Below are 18,878 nucleotides of genomic sequence, written 5' to 3'. Positions count from 1 at the left end.
TGAAGAGTAGCAGTACAGAGGAATTATCTTCCAGCAAACATTTCAATAAACTTTTTGTCGCTTTTGATTTTGTGCAGCAGAGAGACGTGAGAGGCCGGTGGCGCGCGACTTCATGCTTAGGAAGAGGACACGAAAAGGGCTAAAAGCTATAAAACTGGATGCTGCCTATACTAAACGCAGAGAATAGCAATAATAGAGAGTTTTAGCAGAGCGTTTACGGTCCGCTCCGCTCAGACCGGAATATCACAACAATTGGCACGCAGCCGCTCAGCAAAACGCTACTGGGAACACTGACGCGCCTGCGCACAGCACACATAGCGGCAGCGGAACGTGGGACGCTGGCCACGTGCCGCTAGGAAACTGATTTAGCGGTGCGTCAGGGAGCGTGTAGTTGCTTTCGTAATCGTTTTACCGCCAAGCTGAGAGCACGTAAGTGGCATCTCTCGAAGACGCTCTTGTTAGATAAGCGAAATCAATGCATTCTGTGCAGCCACCGGTGCGCGTGAAACGTGTGCGGAGCGGAGCGCAAGCAAACGCTCTGCTAAAACTGTCTAATCATTCGCGCATGGCCATCGACGCCACCGCGCGCACTTACACGATGGCGAAGTAATCTCCCGACGTGAGGGCAATGTCGTTGAGCTGGGCGATAAAGATGCTGCAGACTGTGATGAAGACCGCTGTACCATTCATGTTCACGGTGACGCCAATGGGCACCACGAAGCGCGTGACGCGTTTGTCGATTCCACAGTTTTCCTCCAGGCAGTTAAGCGTCAGCGGCATGACGGGAGCACTGCGCATGCGTGGCAGACACGATCATTGCGACGGACGTGACGTTTCGTATTTACGAAGGTGAATCATAAAGCGGCAAACGTATAGCAAACATGCGAATGATTAAGGGCGCCCGCCATCTTTCAAAACGTTTGACAGCGGTTCAAGGGACACTCCCGTCCGCAGGCTTCTACGAACGTAATACACTCCAAATTAGATTTCACAAAACGTGGTTCAACGAGTTTGTCTATGTTCCGAACGAATTTTCTGTCCCCGCCCATAAGCCATAAGTTTCGTAATGCGCGCGATATCTTAATTTTACGGATTAAACATTTCTGTCGAACAAAACTTTACTGAGAGCTCTTACGAAAAGAGGCACGGAAAAAAAAAGACGACACACTAGTAGACTTGTGCACCCTTGCAGAATCACACCTCAATTTAGGGCGAAGTTGTATCTTTCGAGCAAATACATTAATAATTTCAGTCGCCTGTAATTAAAACACATGTGCTTTAAAACGTGACCCACGCAGGCAACTTGGCAACGACCTCTTTTCGTGTAGATTTAGACTCAGTGTCACAAGTGTTCCTCTCAGGACACCGGGAAACCATACTTATAACGCTTGTACAACGTCGTGACTAACCCTCGCGTAACCATAAAACTTTTCACGAACTCCCACGTTTCTGACAAATCTGAAGGCTGTGCGGCTCCAATTCTCCGAGGGCAGCGGGTAAACACTGTATGCCCCTTGTATAATTCGAGAAAATATGGAGAAATAGGGATATCTTCAGGTGAAGCTCCGGAAGTACCCCCTGGGGAGTCACATAGAATTTAGAGAAGTTATTCAGGTTCCTCTTGGTTGGGAGGAAGCAACCTGTCGAAACAGAGTACAAGGGATCTCGCGCAAGTCATTGGATACCCGTGTCAGTGAGCTGGATGTATAGCATAAAACTGGAACCCAGCAGTAGGCTTCTTTTTCATTTTTGGAAATAAATGCCACGCATTAATATATTTTTCGGGAGCAATGACTCTAGTTTCATAGAAATTAATACAGTTCAGGCTCCGGTCCAACATCGAAGAGAAATTAAGACGGCAGAATAAACAACTTTTTTTTTTTTCACCGGTGGGAGCCTAACGAAAGGTTTATTTGCCAGATGGCTACCACTAAGGTTGCGTGCGTACGTGACGCCTGCAGTTGAGAGAGCGTTTCATTCACATCGGCCACCTTGGTCGTGAGTGATGCCGACTAACACGCTCGGGCCGATTGTAGATATAGCACGCGTACGCGAATACCGTATAAAACTGGACGGAGCGAACCTCCGCCACGGCTTATCAACATATACCAAGAATCGCACGCGCAATCCGGAGGTCGCGAGTTCGACTTCCTACCGCTGGCTTGTCGTTTGCTTGCGTTTTCGAAGTTGCCTCGCGTTCCCTCTCGCTTGCACCCCGTCGTCGCACCGATTTCGAAACGACGCAGGCGCTGCGCGCGTACCTGGCGGCCGTGACGAAGGCGCACACAGCGACGTACGCGAGCTTCCCGAGGAACCGGAACGGGTTCTTCCGCGTCACCACGAAGTACAGCAGGCACTCGACTACGAACAGCTCGACGGCGAGGCCCGATAGCACGGTGGCGATGAGCAGCGCCATCTGCTGGAAGAGTGTCGCGATGCTCGCCACAGACAGTATGCGGGCGCACAACAGGCTCATCACTCCGACGGGAGTCAACCTGCAGAAAAAAAGACAGCGAAGTCAAGTTTATAAATTAATTTGCGTTATTACATAGATAAGCGTTATGAGCTTTCAGGGCGTGTGTAGACTGCTAGAAGAGTCGCTAGCTTGTCCTTTGGTCTAGAAGACAGTTGAGAGCTGCGCTAAGTGAGTGTTAAATCAGCTAGGTCTTGTTTTGAGAAAACCCTGCTGAGAATGGTCGGCCCGTAGCTTTCGAGATTGGGCTGCGAGTACACTGCGCGTTGCCTGGTATCAGAGGCCGTGGTCGACCATTAGAGTTTAAAAAAAATCACTATAGAAAAATCTGGCGCTAGGGTGAACGAGAGTTACAAGCCTAGCGGTTCATTCAGCATGGAAATGATATAGGTGCTAAATTGATTTGCCTAGAGTTCGTCCTCCTGGCTTCAAACTACTGCGCGGCATTGCAATCGGATCATTTTCAGCAAACCATTGCATTATGAATGCAACAATTCGCGATGATCATATATGCATGGGCGCAGAGGCTGGCTGCTTTCATGCTTATAAGAAAAACATGATTGCTTAAAAATTTAAGCCAATGAAGGCAGATAAAGCGTAAGAGCTAGAAAGGCGCAAGAACGTCTGACGCAACGAGCAGAAATATTGCACAAATCCATGTACTGTCCATCATCTCAATGATGGATAAAATAATGGAGTTCTAGAGTTTCCACTAGTAATTTTGCTAGAAAGCTCTGTGTGTCACCGATCTCTGAAGGGAGCAAACAAGAAGCCTCTCGAGGAGGAAACGTGTTATTTGTCCTACGGTAACAGCATTCTTCGGGCCTTTGGGCAAGGTTGACCTTTGCAACACCGCGTCAAAAGATGACTGGGTGTTGTATAAAGTGAGTACAAAAAAGCCATTCCCAGACTGACGAGTCGGCTGTATACAAGAGCACGCTCCGCTGACCAAATGCGCTGACCTATACTTTTCTGTAATGGGACTTCAGAACGGAAGCAAGTTGTCTGCGGTGACATGGCACATGTGCATGGTGATGCCACGTTTAGACGTCTTTTTTTTTTTTTTTGTAGTCAGCAAAAGTGTAGGGGCTCATTGTAGTTTTATTTTTTTTTTCGGAATCGCATGAGAAAAGTGCGTAACATACCACATGACTAGGTATACAATTTTCATGATGGCAGCATCCAGAGCCGCGAAGAACTGCTTCAGAATTTCGACGGGTTGTCCGAGTGTGCCGAGCGCACCCCCAAACACGACGCAGAAGACTATCAGGCCTGGAAAGCACGAGAGGAGAAAACATTGGGCACGGCTATGTTTGTAGAAGCTCCGAAGAGAACATTCACATATAACGAACTGCTTAGTAGTGATTATTCATGCAACCGTAGCCCATGATTCCGATATGTGCCAGACGAGTAGCCATATAGGCGCAAGGACATTGAGAATAAACTGAGAGGAAATGACACCAAGATGACATTATGAGGAAAAGCTTAAGTGCATGGTTATTGTGCCTTCTAAATACGTCTCATTGCACGTTTAACATGAATTTAATTGATATGCTGCGGCGATTTCCAATAATTTCTCCAGTAGCGCACATGTAGTGCGCTTTTAAGGGATGAAGAATTCTTGCGAGAAGTACTGGAACCTTGTCGGAGCCATTCCGACGGGCGAGGACATACTGCTCTTTAGCAGTTAACATGGAAAGTGCAACTATATTTTTAAATAAGCGCAGATAAAAGAAGTCCGCACCTTTACTATAATAACAATTCACACGGGTAGCGATAACGTATACCGAAGGGCGTTGTAATACCGTTCACTCTAAACGACATGTGACCACTCACCCAAAGAGTTGGTGCCAGTTCTCCGTGACCAGTGTTTCTTAAGAATCTCCTTCGGAGGCTCTCCTTTAATGGAGAGATTTTTCTTCTCGTATGACGTGTAACCCTAGCGACGAAGAGAGACAAAAATAAAACAGTGATGCCAATTTACAACAGGAGCTGGCCCAAGTTACTCAACTATGCAACGTCATCTCAGTAGCAGGAAGTGATTGTTTACCGAACTGTATAAGGAATAGGAAGAACGGAAATTGCTGCTGGCAGCACTCTAACGGTCTAGCTCGAGCGGCTTACACTGCAACTTTTGGGCTATTCCTCCAAAATGCGCTGTGGTGCTGTGATATTTTGGAATATTTGCATGAGGAATGTTAAAAGCCAGCGTTGCTTGTTTTCTCGTTTTTATTCCAGGTCATAATGCGCTGAGACAACTGTGCACCCGACGTTCCTGCTAACTAAGGAGGAACGCGTTAAAATTAGATCGTGATCGCCTCTTTCCTAAACCTTCGCCTCGAGCAGCTAAGTGGTCGCGGCGTTGCGGCACACCCTTAATGATAACATAAAAAAGAAAAAAAAAGATAAAAAAGAAAATTCAGTTACGATGACATCTTAAAGTTGAGATCAACAATTTCTATATTATACCCGCGTGATGCATGTGCTTCGGTTTCAGTGGTATTATCGATAATCACGAAATAACTTGGTAAATCAGGCTTTACACGACAGACAAGAACCTAAAAAAAAAAAAAGAAAACCGGGCTTTGGAAGGCCAGTTTATTTTTCTTATTCAGCGAGGTTCCGAATTAAAATGGTCACGCACCTAGCTCTCTTCACCGATGAAGAAGCGGCTTCAGCCAAGGTACCATTACTTGCAATAAGAAGGCCTCAAGCACTCACCTGTTCAACGCAGGCTTCTACCAGGTTTTCTGGAAACGCGTTACTGAAAAAGAAAGAGTAAGCAATTACATGCCGAAATCATTATGCTCAGGCTGAAGAGCAACCAGAAAGAAGAACTATCTGACACAATCATAAATATTTATCAGGAAGAAAAAGCAAACAGCTGTTGATGAGAACGAAAAGACAGTTTTCTTGATATAATGGCACCTTCAGTCAGCCTGAAAACTAGCAGTTTAAGTACGTTGCTCAAATAGACAATGAAATGGGCCTCTCTACATTAATCTCGACCCCAAGCGTCTGAAAAAATAATTTGGCAAATATGCGGTTACAAAAGAGTCGCTTGATGCGATAACATTTCTCTGCTGCTCCCACCGCTCGTTAATTGCGAGATTATAAATGTTTAAATTATATGCATCGATACGCGTGTGCTTCCCAACCTATAGGGGCCTTAGCGTTTCGGAGCTTTGTAGTTGCGTGCTTTTGTTTACGCCGCAGTTCTTATAAGCTTATTTGTTCAGTGATGTGGCATTGCTTTTAAGTGCTATGCGCATACTTATGTTGGCTCGCACGATGCATGACACACATAACAAGGGTAGTCACTTCATTGTTGCGCTTTCGCCGGCGATGCGCTTGTGACTTGAGCTGCAGTCACAGTGACATTTCGGCTGAAGACCTGTGGGAGTCCAGAACCATCGCCTGTATAAACCCTTTTGACCGCGATCACGTAGGAGCCACTATGTTTCATCACGTTGTAAAGACATTTATTAGTTGCCCCAGCGGCCTCTGTTGCTTCCGTGTTTTATTATTATTGATTATTATTATTATTATTATTATTATTGATTGACTTATTATTATTGACTTATTATTGATGCGTAGGTGATAGAGTGGACACAATTTCGAGCGTGTGTTTGGGTGGATGTGTAGATAACGTGTGAGAAGCTTACAATTCTAGGAAACGACACTCATCTCTTTGTCAAAATGTAACGAACGGGACTCATTGTTGCCGGCGTTCCGGGGTTGAATTAATTTCTCTGGAGGCTAGCCGCACAACACTGGCGGATAAGTTAATTTCTTTATCCTCGCGGAGAGCCGCGCATCGTGCACGGCCGGCGACACAGGCAGTCCTTCTCTAGCCGTGGTCCGCGAACTTTTGCCGCACAGATCAATTCCATTGCTTAATATGCGAGTCACTATTTCTGCAGTCAGCTATACTGCACACGGCTTCCCTGTTTTGAACCTTCCCTGCTTTGAGCCTGGAGGTAAGTTCGTGCAAGCCGTTGTTCGGGTCTATTAAGTTGCTCGGAAAAAGTAATGTCGCGCACGTGCAGCTGGAGACTTACTTTATTCGTTCGGATGGTGACATGTGTATTAGCGACACCTCTTTTCCAATGCATTCAGTGGTCATCGCGGTGCCCATGCCTAGAATTCCGAAGGAAGGTTTCTTTTTGACTTGCTGCATTCGATTAACTAATTAATTGTTATTTATCAACTAGCAATTCTTGTTTAGTACTTATTCAGTAATTAATTTATTACGCAACAGGCTGCGTATATATAGCCCGAAGAATGAAGAGCAAAACCTAACGTGACGTGAAAGTGCTCGAGAGCGATCATTCGGTCACCTGTTTCTGAAATGCCTGCGGATGCCTGCTTGATTAAGGAAGTTGAGAGGTGAAGAGAGTGCTTCACACATCTGACTAACTGCGGACATTTATCGCAAACGTGGAAGACTCGTTTGCGTACAGCTTCAGCACACTGAAACCAAACAGCATTGTGTCCTTGATTTATGCGTTGACCAGGAATTTGTTGGTTGCGTTATTTGACACTCGAAGGAGGAGGAGGAGGAGGAACTTTATTATTGCAGAAGCCGTTGCGCGGTTTATTCCTGGGTGGTTCCCTCTGACAGGGCTCCACTGGCGATCGCGGCTCGCCGGACCTGGTCGAGGGTCGCCAGTTGGCTTCCCAGGTCCAGTTCGGAGAGTCTCGCCTCCCAAGACCACGTAGTGAGTGTGTGTGTTGTGACTCGTGGCGAAATTGCGTCGCCCGGACGGTCGGTGCATTCGTGTGTTATGTGCGCGAGTGTCGCTATGTGGTTGCTACACCAGGGACATGTTCGGTACGTATAACTAACTGTCTGGGGAGATTGCGTGTAGACGAGACAAGTGTGGGTATGTGTTAGTTTGCAGGCGGCGCCAGTCCCTTGCCTGGAGTTTATTGAGAGCTTTGTGTGGGGGAGCGTATTGCGTTCTTCCGAGCCGTTGGTCCTGTAATATTTGTTGACCTGTCGTTAGATATCGCTAACAGCCTCATCAAGTTTTATGCTATGACAAGGCTGCATTTCCTCGTAAAAGGAGAGGAACGAGGTAAGAGAAGGCAAACGGCAGCGAATGCGCTATTTGAAGCCTCGTCGCGTTGCGAAAATGCGCCTGCACATATGCTTTCTTCTGATTGTGATTTATAACTGATTGTTACGTGACGTTCATGATATACCAAACTAAACATGCAGTCCTCAACTCCCTGGACACTGTGTCTGTTTGTGCGTGCCTCGTGACGTAACAATTCCGAATAGCTTCACTCAACGACCACCGTACTATCATGTGGTAGCCAGAAAGTTAACGACCGCGTACTAAAAAAAAAGGTCTTAAGCGTTGTATATGCTTTAAAACGGCTAAAGAAGGTTCCAGCATTTTGCAAAAGTGCGCATTTACTCGGCAGCTCTGGAAATTGCCGCCCGTCCAGGATCGCCGCTGCTGGCACCCCGACCGCAGAGTCCTGGTCATCTTTCTTGCAGAGATCAATTTATTATTCGCAATTGGTCATTAAGCCCCTTTTCTTATTGTTACGGACAACTAAGACCATACGTGGAACGGCGACGTCGAGTATGAATAAGATATCGGTGATAGCGTTAAGAGAAAGCTTTAGCTCGGGGGCTGCTATCTATATACGCGGAAAAGGAGAAATAGATCTTCTCGGCCACCACTGCACCGATTTTGATGTGCTGTGTTTCATTAAAAAAAAAAATCTGTTGAACTATAATGATTGTTGAAAGCAAAATTGTGATTTTAGGACGTTAATATTTTTGTAGAGTTGTTGAGAATCGCACATTTTCAGACAAGGAAATTATCAAGTTTGCAACTTCGTAGCTCGCAATTAAAATCGGTATCACAATATTGTAAATTGCATCTAATAGCACATAGCGAACAAATTTGATGTACTATAGATGGCTCTATAATGTACCCCTTATATGTCAGTAAGACGTTCGCGAAACATTTGTCAATACTGCAATACATTCCCGTAAGCTGTAAATTTATATGATAATTTTGCCCGCTTTAGATACTCTAACGGGTGCAGTTTACAGAACTGCGCTATATGTTTTGGTTGAGAGTTACGGAACTAATTCTTCAATTGTTTCTGAACTTAACAATTTTAAGCAGTCTTGTAAAAAAATTTCAGGCTTCAAATCGAAATTCCACTTACAGCAGTAACTATAGAATTTAACTTTCTCTCTCATATGGTGCAACATATTTAGTTCGAATCGTTTTAGGGGTCATCTCATAGAAGCACTTCTGCGTTTTACACGTAGTTGAATAGGCAGCATCGGCGTTGGCGCCGAGCTTCCTCGCCGCTTGAGTTAGCCGCCGCTGCCCCGCTATGGCAGCCAATGTTTCCACTTCCCCTTCTGGCCACCATAACGACATCGAGGAGAAAGCGCACGAAAGCCCTGTCAATAGCAGTGCAGCCGAAGCCGCAAAGAGACCGCAAAAGTATTAACGCGGCCGATGGAGCAGCCGGCGCTCCTGTCGTGCCTCGACGACAGCGCTCGACCTGGGCCGCTATTTTGTAGCGATGCCTTATGCCTTATTCTATGCTATTCCACACGGCCGCCTGATCCCGTTGATAATGTGGGCAGACCGTCGCTCTGACCACTGGCCAAGCGCGAAAAGCCTGAAAAAGCATAGAGTCGGAAAAGGCATCGCTACAAAATACCGGCCCTGCACATTAACAGGCGCTCACTGCCACGTCTAGCGGGAGCCAGCGGCGACGGCCAGAGGCGTCTGCCAACCGAATCCCCGCAATTCCATGTATGCACCACCTCATGTCGTTCACATGCTGGCTGAAGGGCCACGCTGTATGGCCTGTGGCTCCTTGTCGAACGCGTCTGCCAACATAGGTTTGATAAGAAGAAACGTGCGCTGTCATGTGAGCAGCGCGATTCAGCTATATGCCCGGCTGTGCGGCCGCATCTGTTGCCCTGTGGCTAAGTCTAAGCAAGGTTCAGTGCCAAGAAGTTTCTGGAGCGGCGTGCTCTGCTGGTTTTCACGTTTGTGCGCCTTGGCAGTCGGACCGATCAGACTGTGTGGTTCCTGCTTTATATGCTAAATGCGAAGGTTACGGTAACATGCATATGGCCAGTGTGGAGCCCAGTACGAACGTCTGGCACCAAGGCTACGAAAAGCGACGCTTTGCGCCGTCCACGTTTTCGACCAACGCTGTTCTGGAAAAGAATCAAGCTTCGCCCGCGCCTCTGCCCACGTCGAAGTCATCTTGCGCTGTCCATAAGGTCAGTTCATCACGAACATTGGATTCTTGTGCTGCGAGATTTACGCCGAAAGACCAGCAATGACAGCGTTTTCTTTCCTAAAAGAAGAAAGGAATTGAGGATGGATGATGCACTTCCAGGTAAGAATGACGAAGCAACCTGGAGTTAGAGGTTCAGTAGATCTTTCGGTATACTACTTTGCGACATGTTTATTGATTACACTTAAGAGGAAGCTTTAGCTCGGGCCCAACTCCGACGCGGCCTATTCAAATACATGTAAAACGCAAAAACATTTTTATGAGATAACCCCTGGATAGATTTTGACGAAATTTGTTGCATTTGAAAGAGAAAGTTAAATTCTAGTGACTGTTGGAAGCCGAATTTCGATTTAGGGCTTGAATTTTCTTTAAACGATTTTCAAAAATTTGACCGTTCGAAAAAAATAGAAGCACGAAGTTTACAAATTCATAGCTCTGCATCAAGAACTGATATCGCGGTTCTCTAAACGGCATCCATTAGTTCATTCAAAGCGGACAAATTCAATACGTCATTTTACATCTTACGTGAATTTGTTACGTTGGTTACAACGGTTTTGCAAAAGTTGTATTTTCCTATGATTAAATTTTTTTATATTCATTTGTAACATATCAGTTTTGTCCGCTTTAGATGTACTATTAGATGCACTTCACAGAATTGTATTATCATTTTTAGTGGTTGAGTTACAGAGTTGTAAACTTGATAGTTTCATTTTTTGAAAATTTTCGATTTTTTCCAATTTTTAATAAAAAATTGACGACCTAACTCAAAAATTCGAAACCAACAGTCACTAGATTTTAGGTTTGTCTTTTAAATGCAACAAACCTCGTCAAATTTGGTAATTTGGTGCAGTGGTTGCCGAGAAAAACGAATTCTCCTTTTACATGTATTTAGATAGCAGCACCCGAGCTAAAGCTTCCTCTTAACGCCAAACATATTGCCATAAGCCGCCTCCGCAGGAGACGCGCATGCGCGGCTCGAACTAGTGTTTGGTGAATGCTGACGTCATTCAGGAGCACGCACTAACATCGCCTTTGAGTGAACGCGCTTATCACGCCTTCGATGTCACATGTGCGCAGCCTGCCATGCTCATAACAGTCGTAAGCGCAAGGGTTAAGTTATGTGACGGTGTCGGAATAACTAAGCTCCACCAGTCCGGTTTCTGCCCTCAAAAAAATACTCCCAGGGCGCTGCCGTCATGGCACAAGCAATTCGGCTCGAAGCGGCTGGCGCTTCGTCCTGCGGTCCACTTTCAATTCAAGTTGCGACTGTCCCCGTAAAACTTGGAGAACGTACCGCTATAGAGGTAACGTTGTAATTTCTTTTACAGCGGTGAGGCTGCTATTCGTTATTACCTTTCTGTGTATCTAAATGTAGGACGTGCCAAAAAATATCATTATCGCGTACTTCGTAGATGTTTTCCATTCTCAATTTTTTTTCAGTATTGATAATTTGCTCGCGCTGCAGCGTTAGTACCATGTGCGGCCCGCACTAATAGGACAGATACTAGTAAATGAATAGAATTGAAAGAAGAAAAATCTTTGCAAAATATGAGCCAGGAGTCGATGGCGGCTCACGTCGTCACTGTCGTTGCATCCTTGTTGTACCAGTGCCATCCGACACCTGTTTTAGGTGGCACTTGAAGATTCTCTTGGAGTATCCGCGTAATATATTTGCTATATTGATCTTCCAATGCTTTGGTAGTCCATTCTTCGCGAATGCGGAGAATGGACTTTCCGTTGTAGCAATTGCTACGATTGGGTGGATTTCTCATTTTCCCTTAATTAATTACTTCTCTCCACCTTGTGGGTTTCCGCAGAACTATTACGTAAACCTTTTGCCTTTGCTTCGAGTTGTTGACAAGTTCGACTTCGCCCTACAACCTGCTAGTCACCTGGTTAGCTCAGATGGTAGAGCGGCTTCCCCGGAAAGCCGGTGGTCCCGGGTTCGAGTCCCGGACCCGGACGAATTATTCTTTAACTGCGAGGCTTTTCTTTCGATGAACCCGTATGGGTTTCCTTCGCAGCGATTGCTACGATTGGGTGGATGTCTCATTTTCCCTTAATTGTCTCTGGTTAACTTCCCTGCCTTTCTATGGATCTTTTTCTCATTTTTTTGTTTTGTTTGACTATTGCTAGCATTGCGAGAGTTAATACAAAGAAGCGACAGTCCAAGGCAACCGGACATAGAGTGAAGCAACGCATTTATAATACTCGAATAATCAACAGACTCCTGATAAAGAAGTCCTTTATGCCTAACTTTTAAGTTTATGCGTGGTGTCGGCATGCTAAGCACCAGGGCGCGGGATCAAATTCTGGTCACGGCGGCCGCGTTTCGATGGCGTCAAAATGAGAAAACACCCGCGGACTTAGATTTAGGTGCACGTTAAAGAACCCCAAGTGGTCCAAATTATTCCGGAGTCCTCCACTAGGGCGTGCTTCATAAGCACATCGTGTTTTTGGCACGTAAAACCCCATATTTTTTTTTACGTTTGTGCGTAACTTTAACTTTTCTTTTTCATTAAAAATTTTGATAAAAAGGTGAGAGTGCATGAGTGTTCCAAGATTTGAATACGAATCGAATAGTTCTTTCTATTCCTTTGTAGCAATTGCTACGATTGGGTGGATTTCTCATTTTCCCTTAATTATTTACTTCTCTCCACCTTGTGGGTTTTCGCAGAACTATTACGTAAAGCTTTTGCCTTTGCTTCGTGTTGTTGACAAATTCGACTTCGCCTCATAATCTTGCTATTTCTTCTTGCTATTTGATTTGTATTCAAATCGAGAATCCATTATGGGAATCCATTAAACATATGTGTTTTCGTTCCAATGTGAGGGATAACAACACTTATTAGAGTATACAGGGAGAAAGAGGGATGAAAGCGGTTACTGTTCTCAGTGATTCTGCTGCAGAGAACCCACGGTCGCTGCAGAGAGGCACCGCTTGCTGAACAGCCCACGATTTTTATTTATTTAGGCAAATCAATTTTTCAGTTCTACAGCGTCACCACGCTTGGATAGCTTTAAACGATGTGCGGTGCTGCAGTATTGCACTTTGATGCTTCAGCGTCTGGCAACGTGCTTTTCTCGTGTTTCATTGGTGTCATTGTCATGGTGCACCGGACACGGTCCCCTTTCAGTTGTTTCTCAATTCTAAGCTTCTCCGTTGACTATAATTTCGGTTATCAACTGCTTAGACCACTTAGCTTACACCGCGTTTACTTAGACCGCTTATACTTGATCGGAAGCCCACTGCGAACGGCATTACATGGACGAGATATTTAAATAAACCTCCTCCCGCTTCCTTTTTTTTACCAAACAGACAGGGCGAGTTGTTAAAGATTCACTTTGATTAGAAATGAAAAAATGTTCGATATGCGATTTGATATTCGGAGGGTCGTTTTTTCATCTAATATTTGATTCGATTCGATAGGTTCGCTATTGTAGCGCCCCTATAAGTAGATCACGTAAAAAAATTCGAATGATTCGGTCACAGCAAGAAGAGAAGCCGTGTGAGACGGACATAGCTCTGAAGGTGAAGAGGCTGCTCACCGTACGAGATCCAAGAACGTGTCCAGTATCTGCGGGTCACCCCGGATCTCGTCTTCGACATCGATGCCCGACTTGAGTTCGGGACTTCCCGGGTGAATCGTTGTCACAAACACCAGTCCGATGAGGGAAGCGACAAAGCTGGTGCTGATGAAGACGGAAAAAGTCAGTAGAGCCATCTTGCCTTTCGCCTTGCCGCTCAGAGTGGCACTTCCTGTAAAAAAATGAGGAGTCACAATGGCTCGTTCTCGGGGGAAAAGCGGCTAGAATACCTTTTCTGTACAGAAATCGGTGGTGCCGTGCGGAGTGACAGGAAGGAACTGCGGCAGAGAGCAAGCTCTCAAAGAAATAATTTGTTTTTATCACTTGAACGGCCTTTAAGATGACCCCAAAGTTGTGTAAGAGAACGCCGCCTCATTACATATATGACGACATCGTAATCTATGGAAGTAACTTTCATCTCTCTGAGTTTTAGCACAGCGCAACTTTCGTTTTTTCAGCATTTTACCACTATTCTGCTCTTCGTATTAAGCAGTTTCTTTTGTCTCATGATGTATTCGCTTGTAAGCTAGCTTAATGTCACGTAATCCCGGCCACGGCGGCCGCATTTCGATGGGGGCGAAATGCGAAAACACCCGTGTACTTAGATTTAGGTGCACGTTAAAGAAACCCAGGTGGTCAAAATTTCCGGAGTCCCCCACTACGGCGTGCCTCCTAATCAGAAAGTGGTTTTGGCACGTAAAACCCCATAATTCAATTTAATTTTTAATGTCACGTAGTAATGGCGGTGAATAATCCAGCGGAAAGGCTGTGAATGACGAAACTAACTTTTATTGGGCGAACTTGTGCCCACGAAAGCAAGTTACGTTCAAAGCACAGCGACAGCGGTGGACACGGTCGGCGATCGTCGAAATCTGATCTGCTGGTCAAGCGCTTCGGCTTTTATACATGAGTCATCGAAGGTTCCAGAGTAATCGCTTATGCCGCGTGTCTTCCAGAAAGTTCTACACAATTCGCGTCGCTCATGCGATCAGATTACGCAAGCTTCGGTGACAACAGACAGCAGATTGAGCCATCGGTAACATTCCAGAAATTTTCGATACATGCGGGCGCGTGCCGCCCTGAGCGATGACATTAGGACGGTGAAAAGCGGTCTCCCGAAAAAGATAAACAAGTACACGCGCCAGTATAGAGACCTAACCTATAACCCAACTTAACCTGACCTAACAGGCATATAACATGTCCCGGTTTTCGTTGCATTCCACAAAGACCATTTTTGTATAAAATAATGGCCTCTGTGCCAGTATATATATATATATATATATATATATATATATATATATATATATATGACGTATATAACAACCGCACCGTGGTGTATACATATTGACCCTTTTCGACGTAATAGTTCTGTGGAAACCGGCAAGGTGGAGAGAAGTAATTAATGAAGGGAAAAAGAGACATCAACCCAAACGTAGCTAAGGGCTACAAAGAAAACCCATGCGGGTTCCTCGAAAGAAAATCTTCGCAGTTGAAAAACAAAGTTTATGGTCCCGGGTTTGAGTCCCATACCAGGACGAATTTTTCTTCAACTGCGAAGCTTTTCTTTCGAGGAACCCGTATGGGTTTCCTTTGTAGCACTTAGCTACGTTTGGGTGTATGTCTCATTACCCCTTTATTCACCCTTTTCGTGGCGATCCCGTGGGCGCTGCCATGTTTGATCATCTACGGACGCGTCCATTGCTTGCCTCAACTGCCTCCGTTGCCTCCGCGTTTACAATGTGTGTGTATGACGCCGGTGCTGCTTAGCAAACCTCTGTTTCGCGAGATATCGTAGACGGTGACTAGGTGGACAACACGAAGCTTTGGCCACAGCTTCAGAGGACATGCAAAAGCGCTTTGGAAGCCGATTAAGCTATGTTCAAACGGTGCAAGCCGCGTGTATGGTGCTTGTTTTAAAAGCGAGATTGAACATGCATTCCAAGCTATCCAAACTTTCCGCTCGTGAATTTAATCAGAATTAGTGTGTCTTGCTCTTCGTTCTTTATTTGGCAAATATTTTGAAGCAGCGGCTTGTCACATTTCTGACTCAGTAAATTTCCTTGGTGCGGTCAGTATGTGATTATTTCTGCCTAATCGCTCGCGGTTGGGCTCAGTTACGATAGATTTGTTCTTGTTGCGTGCAAGGCTTGAAACGTAGCCGTCTTGTACATGGTAATACCTTGTAGCAAATATGTATTATCGCTAGTAACTCGCTTATTCTTGTGTACCGTCACGAAACATTCAGCTTCGACCATTCGTGCGCTATCGGTGTAGTCAGTCATTTATTGTGTGTATATTGTGCGCATATGTTCGAGTGTGCGCCCACTCACTTATTGACACGTTGGTGATAGAGTGGGTGTAAGATTCCGTGCCAGTTGGCGTAGATGTGTGTAGATAATGTGCGCGAAAGGTACTATGACAGGAAGCGGCGCTACTCCCTTTGTCATTGTTTAACGAGCGGTACTCACTCTTGCCGGCGTCCCGGAGCTGAAGCACTTTGTTTGAAGGTTAACGACACAACGGTGGTGGATGAGTACATCTTGAAGTGTCGGTAACACGTACGACAGTTGCTGCAACGGTCTGTGAACTTGGCTACACAAATTCATTCCATTCCTTAATATGCCAATCACTATTTTTACGGCCAACTACTGCACACGTCTTCAATCCACATGATTCAATCCGGCACGATTGGAACACAGTGCGTTAGCGAAAACTCAGTTCCATTTCCGACAGCTGATCGCGCACAAAGTGGAAGCGGTAATGGCTTCGTATTCGTGCGCTGTCGCTGAGGCGACGTGTGGCGCTCTGCCGAAAGCGCCATCTCGTTTCTTTAGAACAAAGTGCTCCGCGAAAAGGGTCAATAATAGACCTTGAGGCCTCCCTCAAGAGGCTCCATACAAACAAGTGCCTGCCACGAAGTCAATATTTTGTTTAGGAAAACTGAAGGCACTTTTGGCCCAGCGTCGTAGTAGATTATGTATTGGTGCCTCTAGGCATGCACGCTAATGCAAAAAAAAAAAAAAAAAGAAAATATGAAAAATATGAAAATATGACCTGCGCAATGTCAAATCATAATGTTTAGTCTATTTTGAATGCCCTTTTAACTTTTCTGTATCCCTCCGAGCTTTTGTATCAACGATGCACAGCTCACCCGCCCACTCCTTCTATCACCCCCTTCAATGTTTATGCCACACCTTACTCCGAGGCCGTGCAACTTCCTCTCTGTACACTTGTACCACCGTGTGTTTGCTCCCTCCTGCGTCACCTTATTATAGCGCAGATGAGGTTGTTCTTAAAGGGACTGTGGACCGGGTGGGGTCCTTACGCCAGCTCTGTTTACTGCCGGCAAATCCACAGTCATCGAGCCTCACAGGCGGAATGCTCCCGCCTCTTGCATGCCGGCGTCAGCTACCGTGCCGAGCGTAGCGCCATGATCACTGGATACACGGCAACAGATACCGCGAAACACTACTTCAATTGATAGAAAACGCAGACCTTACTGCCCACATGTCAATGATATCAGACATTATGTCTTGAGGCAAGCATCAATAAAAAGAAAATAATTTCTGAGATTTGTTGAAATTCGTTTAAGCGAAGTTTGACTGCTAGTGGAATGTTCGGCATCTGTGCATAGTCACCTGTGATGATGCTGGCTATCATCATGGGGAGCACAAGCATGCGCAAGCACCGCATGAACACCTCGCCAGGCATGCCGAGCAGCACAATGGTGGACTCGCTGGGGCTCGCGTGGCGCAGACCGATGCCCAGCACCACGCCGGCAACGACGCCTGCTAGCGTTGACAGCAGGAATAGGTGCTCTTTGGCGAACTTGCGCAACCTCGCCGCTAAAGGCTCTGTCTGCACTCCTATGCTAGCCGCGCTGCATTCTCTCATTGTAATCTTTCCGCTCTGCAGCACATGGAAAGACAAGAAAGACAATATCTTTAGCACTTGTAGATAACTTGTGCACATTGTGTGTAAATGTAAAACTCTCGTCTGCGTTTACTTTATTTATGAGGCGCAATATCTAAGCATGTGTGAGTTGTGGGGGTACTCGGTGTTTCAAGTAGAAGAAAAGGCAAGCACGTGACAGCAAGCTAATGGTTGTACTCTTTTCTGATAGGTCCTTTGCCAAAGGCAAAGCCCCGGTGCAGAAATCCGCTGCGTTGATTTCCGCTTTAGAAGCTGGCATGACACGTTTCTCAGCGTCGCACGAGCTCCGTGCATTTCGAAGGCCATGCGCAGGCCTCGCGGCGGCGGCTCTAGATGACGCCGAGTGTTCCTAGGGAAGCGCGAAAGAGGAGCCTCGCTGCAGTACGCGAATCATACATAAGTCGTTTAGACGGTGGCAATATGTTGTGTCGCTATATTGATATGATGTTAACGCATTACCGTCGACAGTCATTCTGCCACAAGTTTTCTACATACATAACTGCGCAACACGAAAATTTTGTGCCGTTACGACTTACATAAACCGAATTGCTGCGTTCCAAAGCCGAGGTTTCAAGAAAACGTCACAATTTGATTCACACCGTGGGAGACACCGGGCTGCTCGCAACTGTATTAATGCAGAACGCTATAAACAATCATGGCCTGCGGTATTATTCACAACTGTGATTGATCTGACAGTTGAAATGAAAACCTCGAGGCTGAACGAGTGACAAAGAGCTGCGCAAACCGCGTTCTGCAAGAAAAGGCGCTTTGTACTTCGACATTTTCTGTAAGTCACTGGCTTAAGATTCTTAAAAAGAAAGCAAAGAGACGAGAACGTTAGTAGCTACGGGATATGAAAATGAAGAAGCTGAACTCACTGTATCAGTTTGCTTCGACAGACCGTTGAAGGACATGGCATTGGTGGAAGCACTAGTATGGTCCATGTCTCTGGTGATCAGGTGATTGCCGCTGGACACTTACTTTCAAGGGTGAAAAAAAAGTGAACGTAGGTCGCACAGTTTCAAGCAAGCACGAACTCGGACGTTTCGGGTAATCGCAGGGCGTTTCCGTCAAGATGCTGGTTCTTTGGTACAGCGACCAGATTGCTCCCGCAAGTGGGGCTCAGAAACACCGCACCTTTTCGTAGGGCTGTTAGGTCTCCACCATTGACGAGCACGCGGTAAACCCGCGCGCGAAGTCGCGAGCACCACAAACTCTCTTGCAACTCTCGTTTCCTTCAGAAGTTCCGGGCGCAGGTAGCAAAACAACTCGGCGACGTATGCACGCAGTTGAGTGTGCACCAACTCTCCAACTTCTTGCGAAGATAGCACGCGTTTGCGCCGCGGATGGCCCTCTGTAAATTGTCCAGATAACGAGTTGCCTGGCCTCGTGCGAGGGTATATACTGTGCGACTGCTTTCTAGTCTTCCCTGAGGGCGCTATATTGTAGACACCTCCAGCGAAGGTCCGTAAGCTGCGCTGTGAGTTATGTCGATCGCGTGCAGACTGAATCCCGTTAAAGCTCGTTAACAGCGGTTGCTGTGATGTCAGCGCGACACTCGTGCAGTGAAGAGATGCCAGCGTCGCAC

General features: G+C 46.0%; 1 protein-coding gene across 1 annotated transcript in view; it reads right to left on the bottom strand.

Moving 5' to 3' along the window:
- LOC126541590 (putative sodium-dependent excitatory amino acid transporter glt-6) overlaps positions 1 to 18,878 on the bottom strand; it is a 22,866-nt gene extending 3,988 nt beyond the window's left edge. Inside the window, exons 1-8 of the mRNA XM_050188418.3 lie at positions 18,169 to 18,878; positions 16,996 to 17,266; positions 13,319 to 13,529; positions 5,195 to 5,237; positions 4,310 to 4,412; positions 3,619 to 3,745; positions 2,262 to 2,495; positions 596 to 790 (exon numbers count right to left, since the gene is read on the bottom strand). Coding sequence (XP_050044375.2) covers positions 596 to 790; positions 2,262 to 2,495; positions 3,619 to 3,745; positions 4,310 to 4,412; positions 5,195 to 5,237; positions 13,319 to 13,529; positions 16,996 to 17,266; positions 18,169 to 18,234 — 1,250 coding nt within the window. The 5' untranslated portion in view covers positions 18,235 to 18,878. The remainder of the gene's footprint in view (positions 1 to 595; positions 791 to 2,261; positions 2,496 to 3,618; positions 3,746 to 4,309; positions 4,413 to 5,194; positions 5,238 to 13,318; positions 13,530 to 16,995; positions 17,267 to 18,168) is intronic.

Source organism: Dermacentor andersoni, chromosome 2, assembly GCF_023375885.2.
Source record: "Dermacentor andersoni chromosome 2, qqDerAnde1_hic_scaffold, whole genome shotgun sequence".
NCBI classification, from domain to species: domain Eukaryota; kingdom Metazoa; phylum Arthropoda; class Arachnida; order Ixodida; family Ixodidae; genus Dermacentor; species Dermacentor andersoni.
This window is presented reverse-complemented; position numbering and strand designations above follow the sequence as displayed.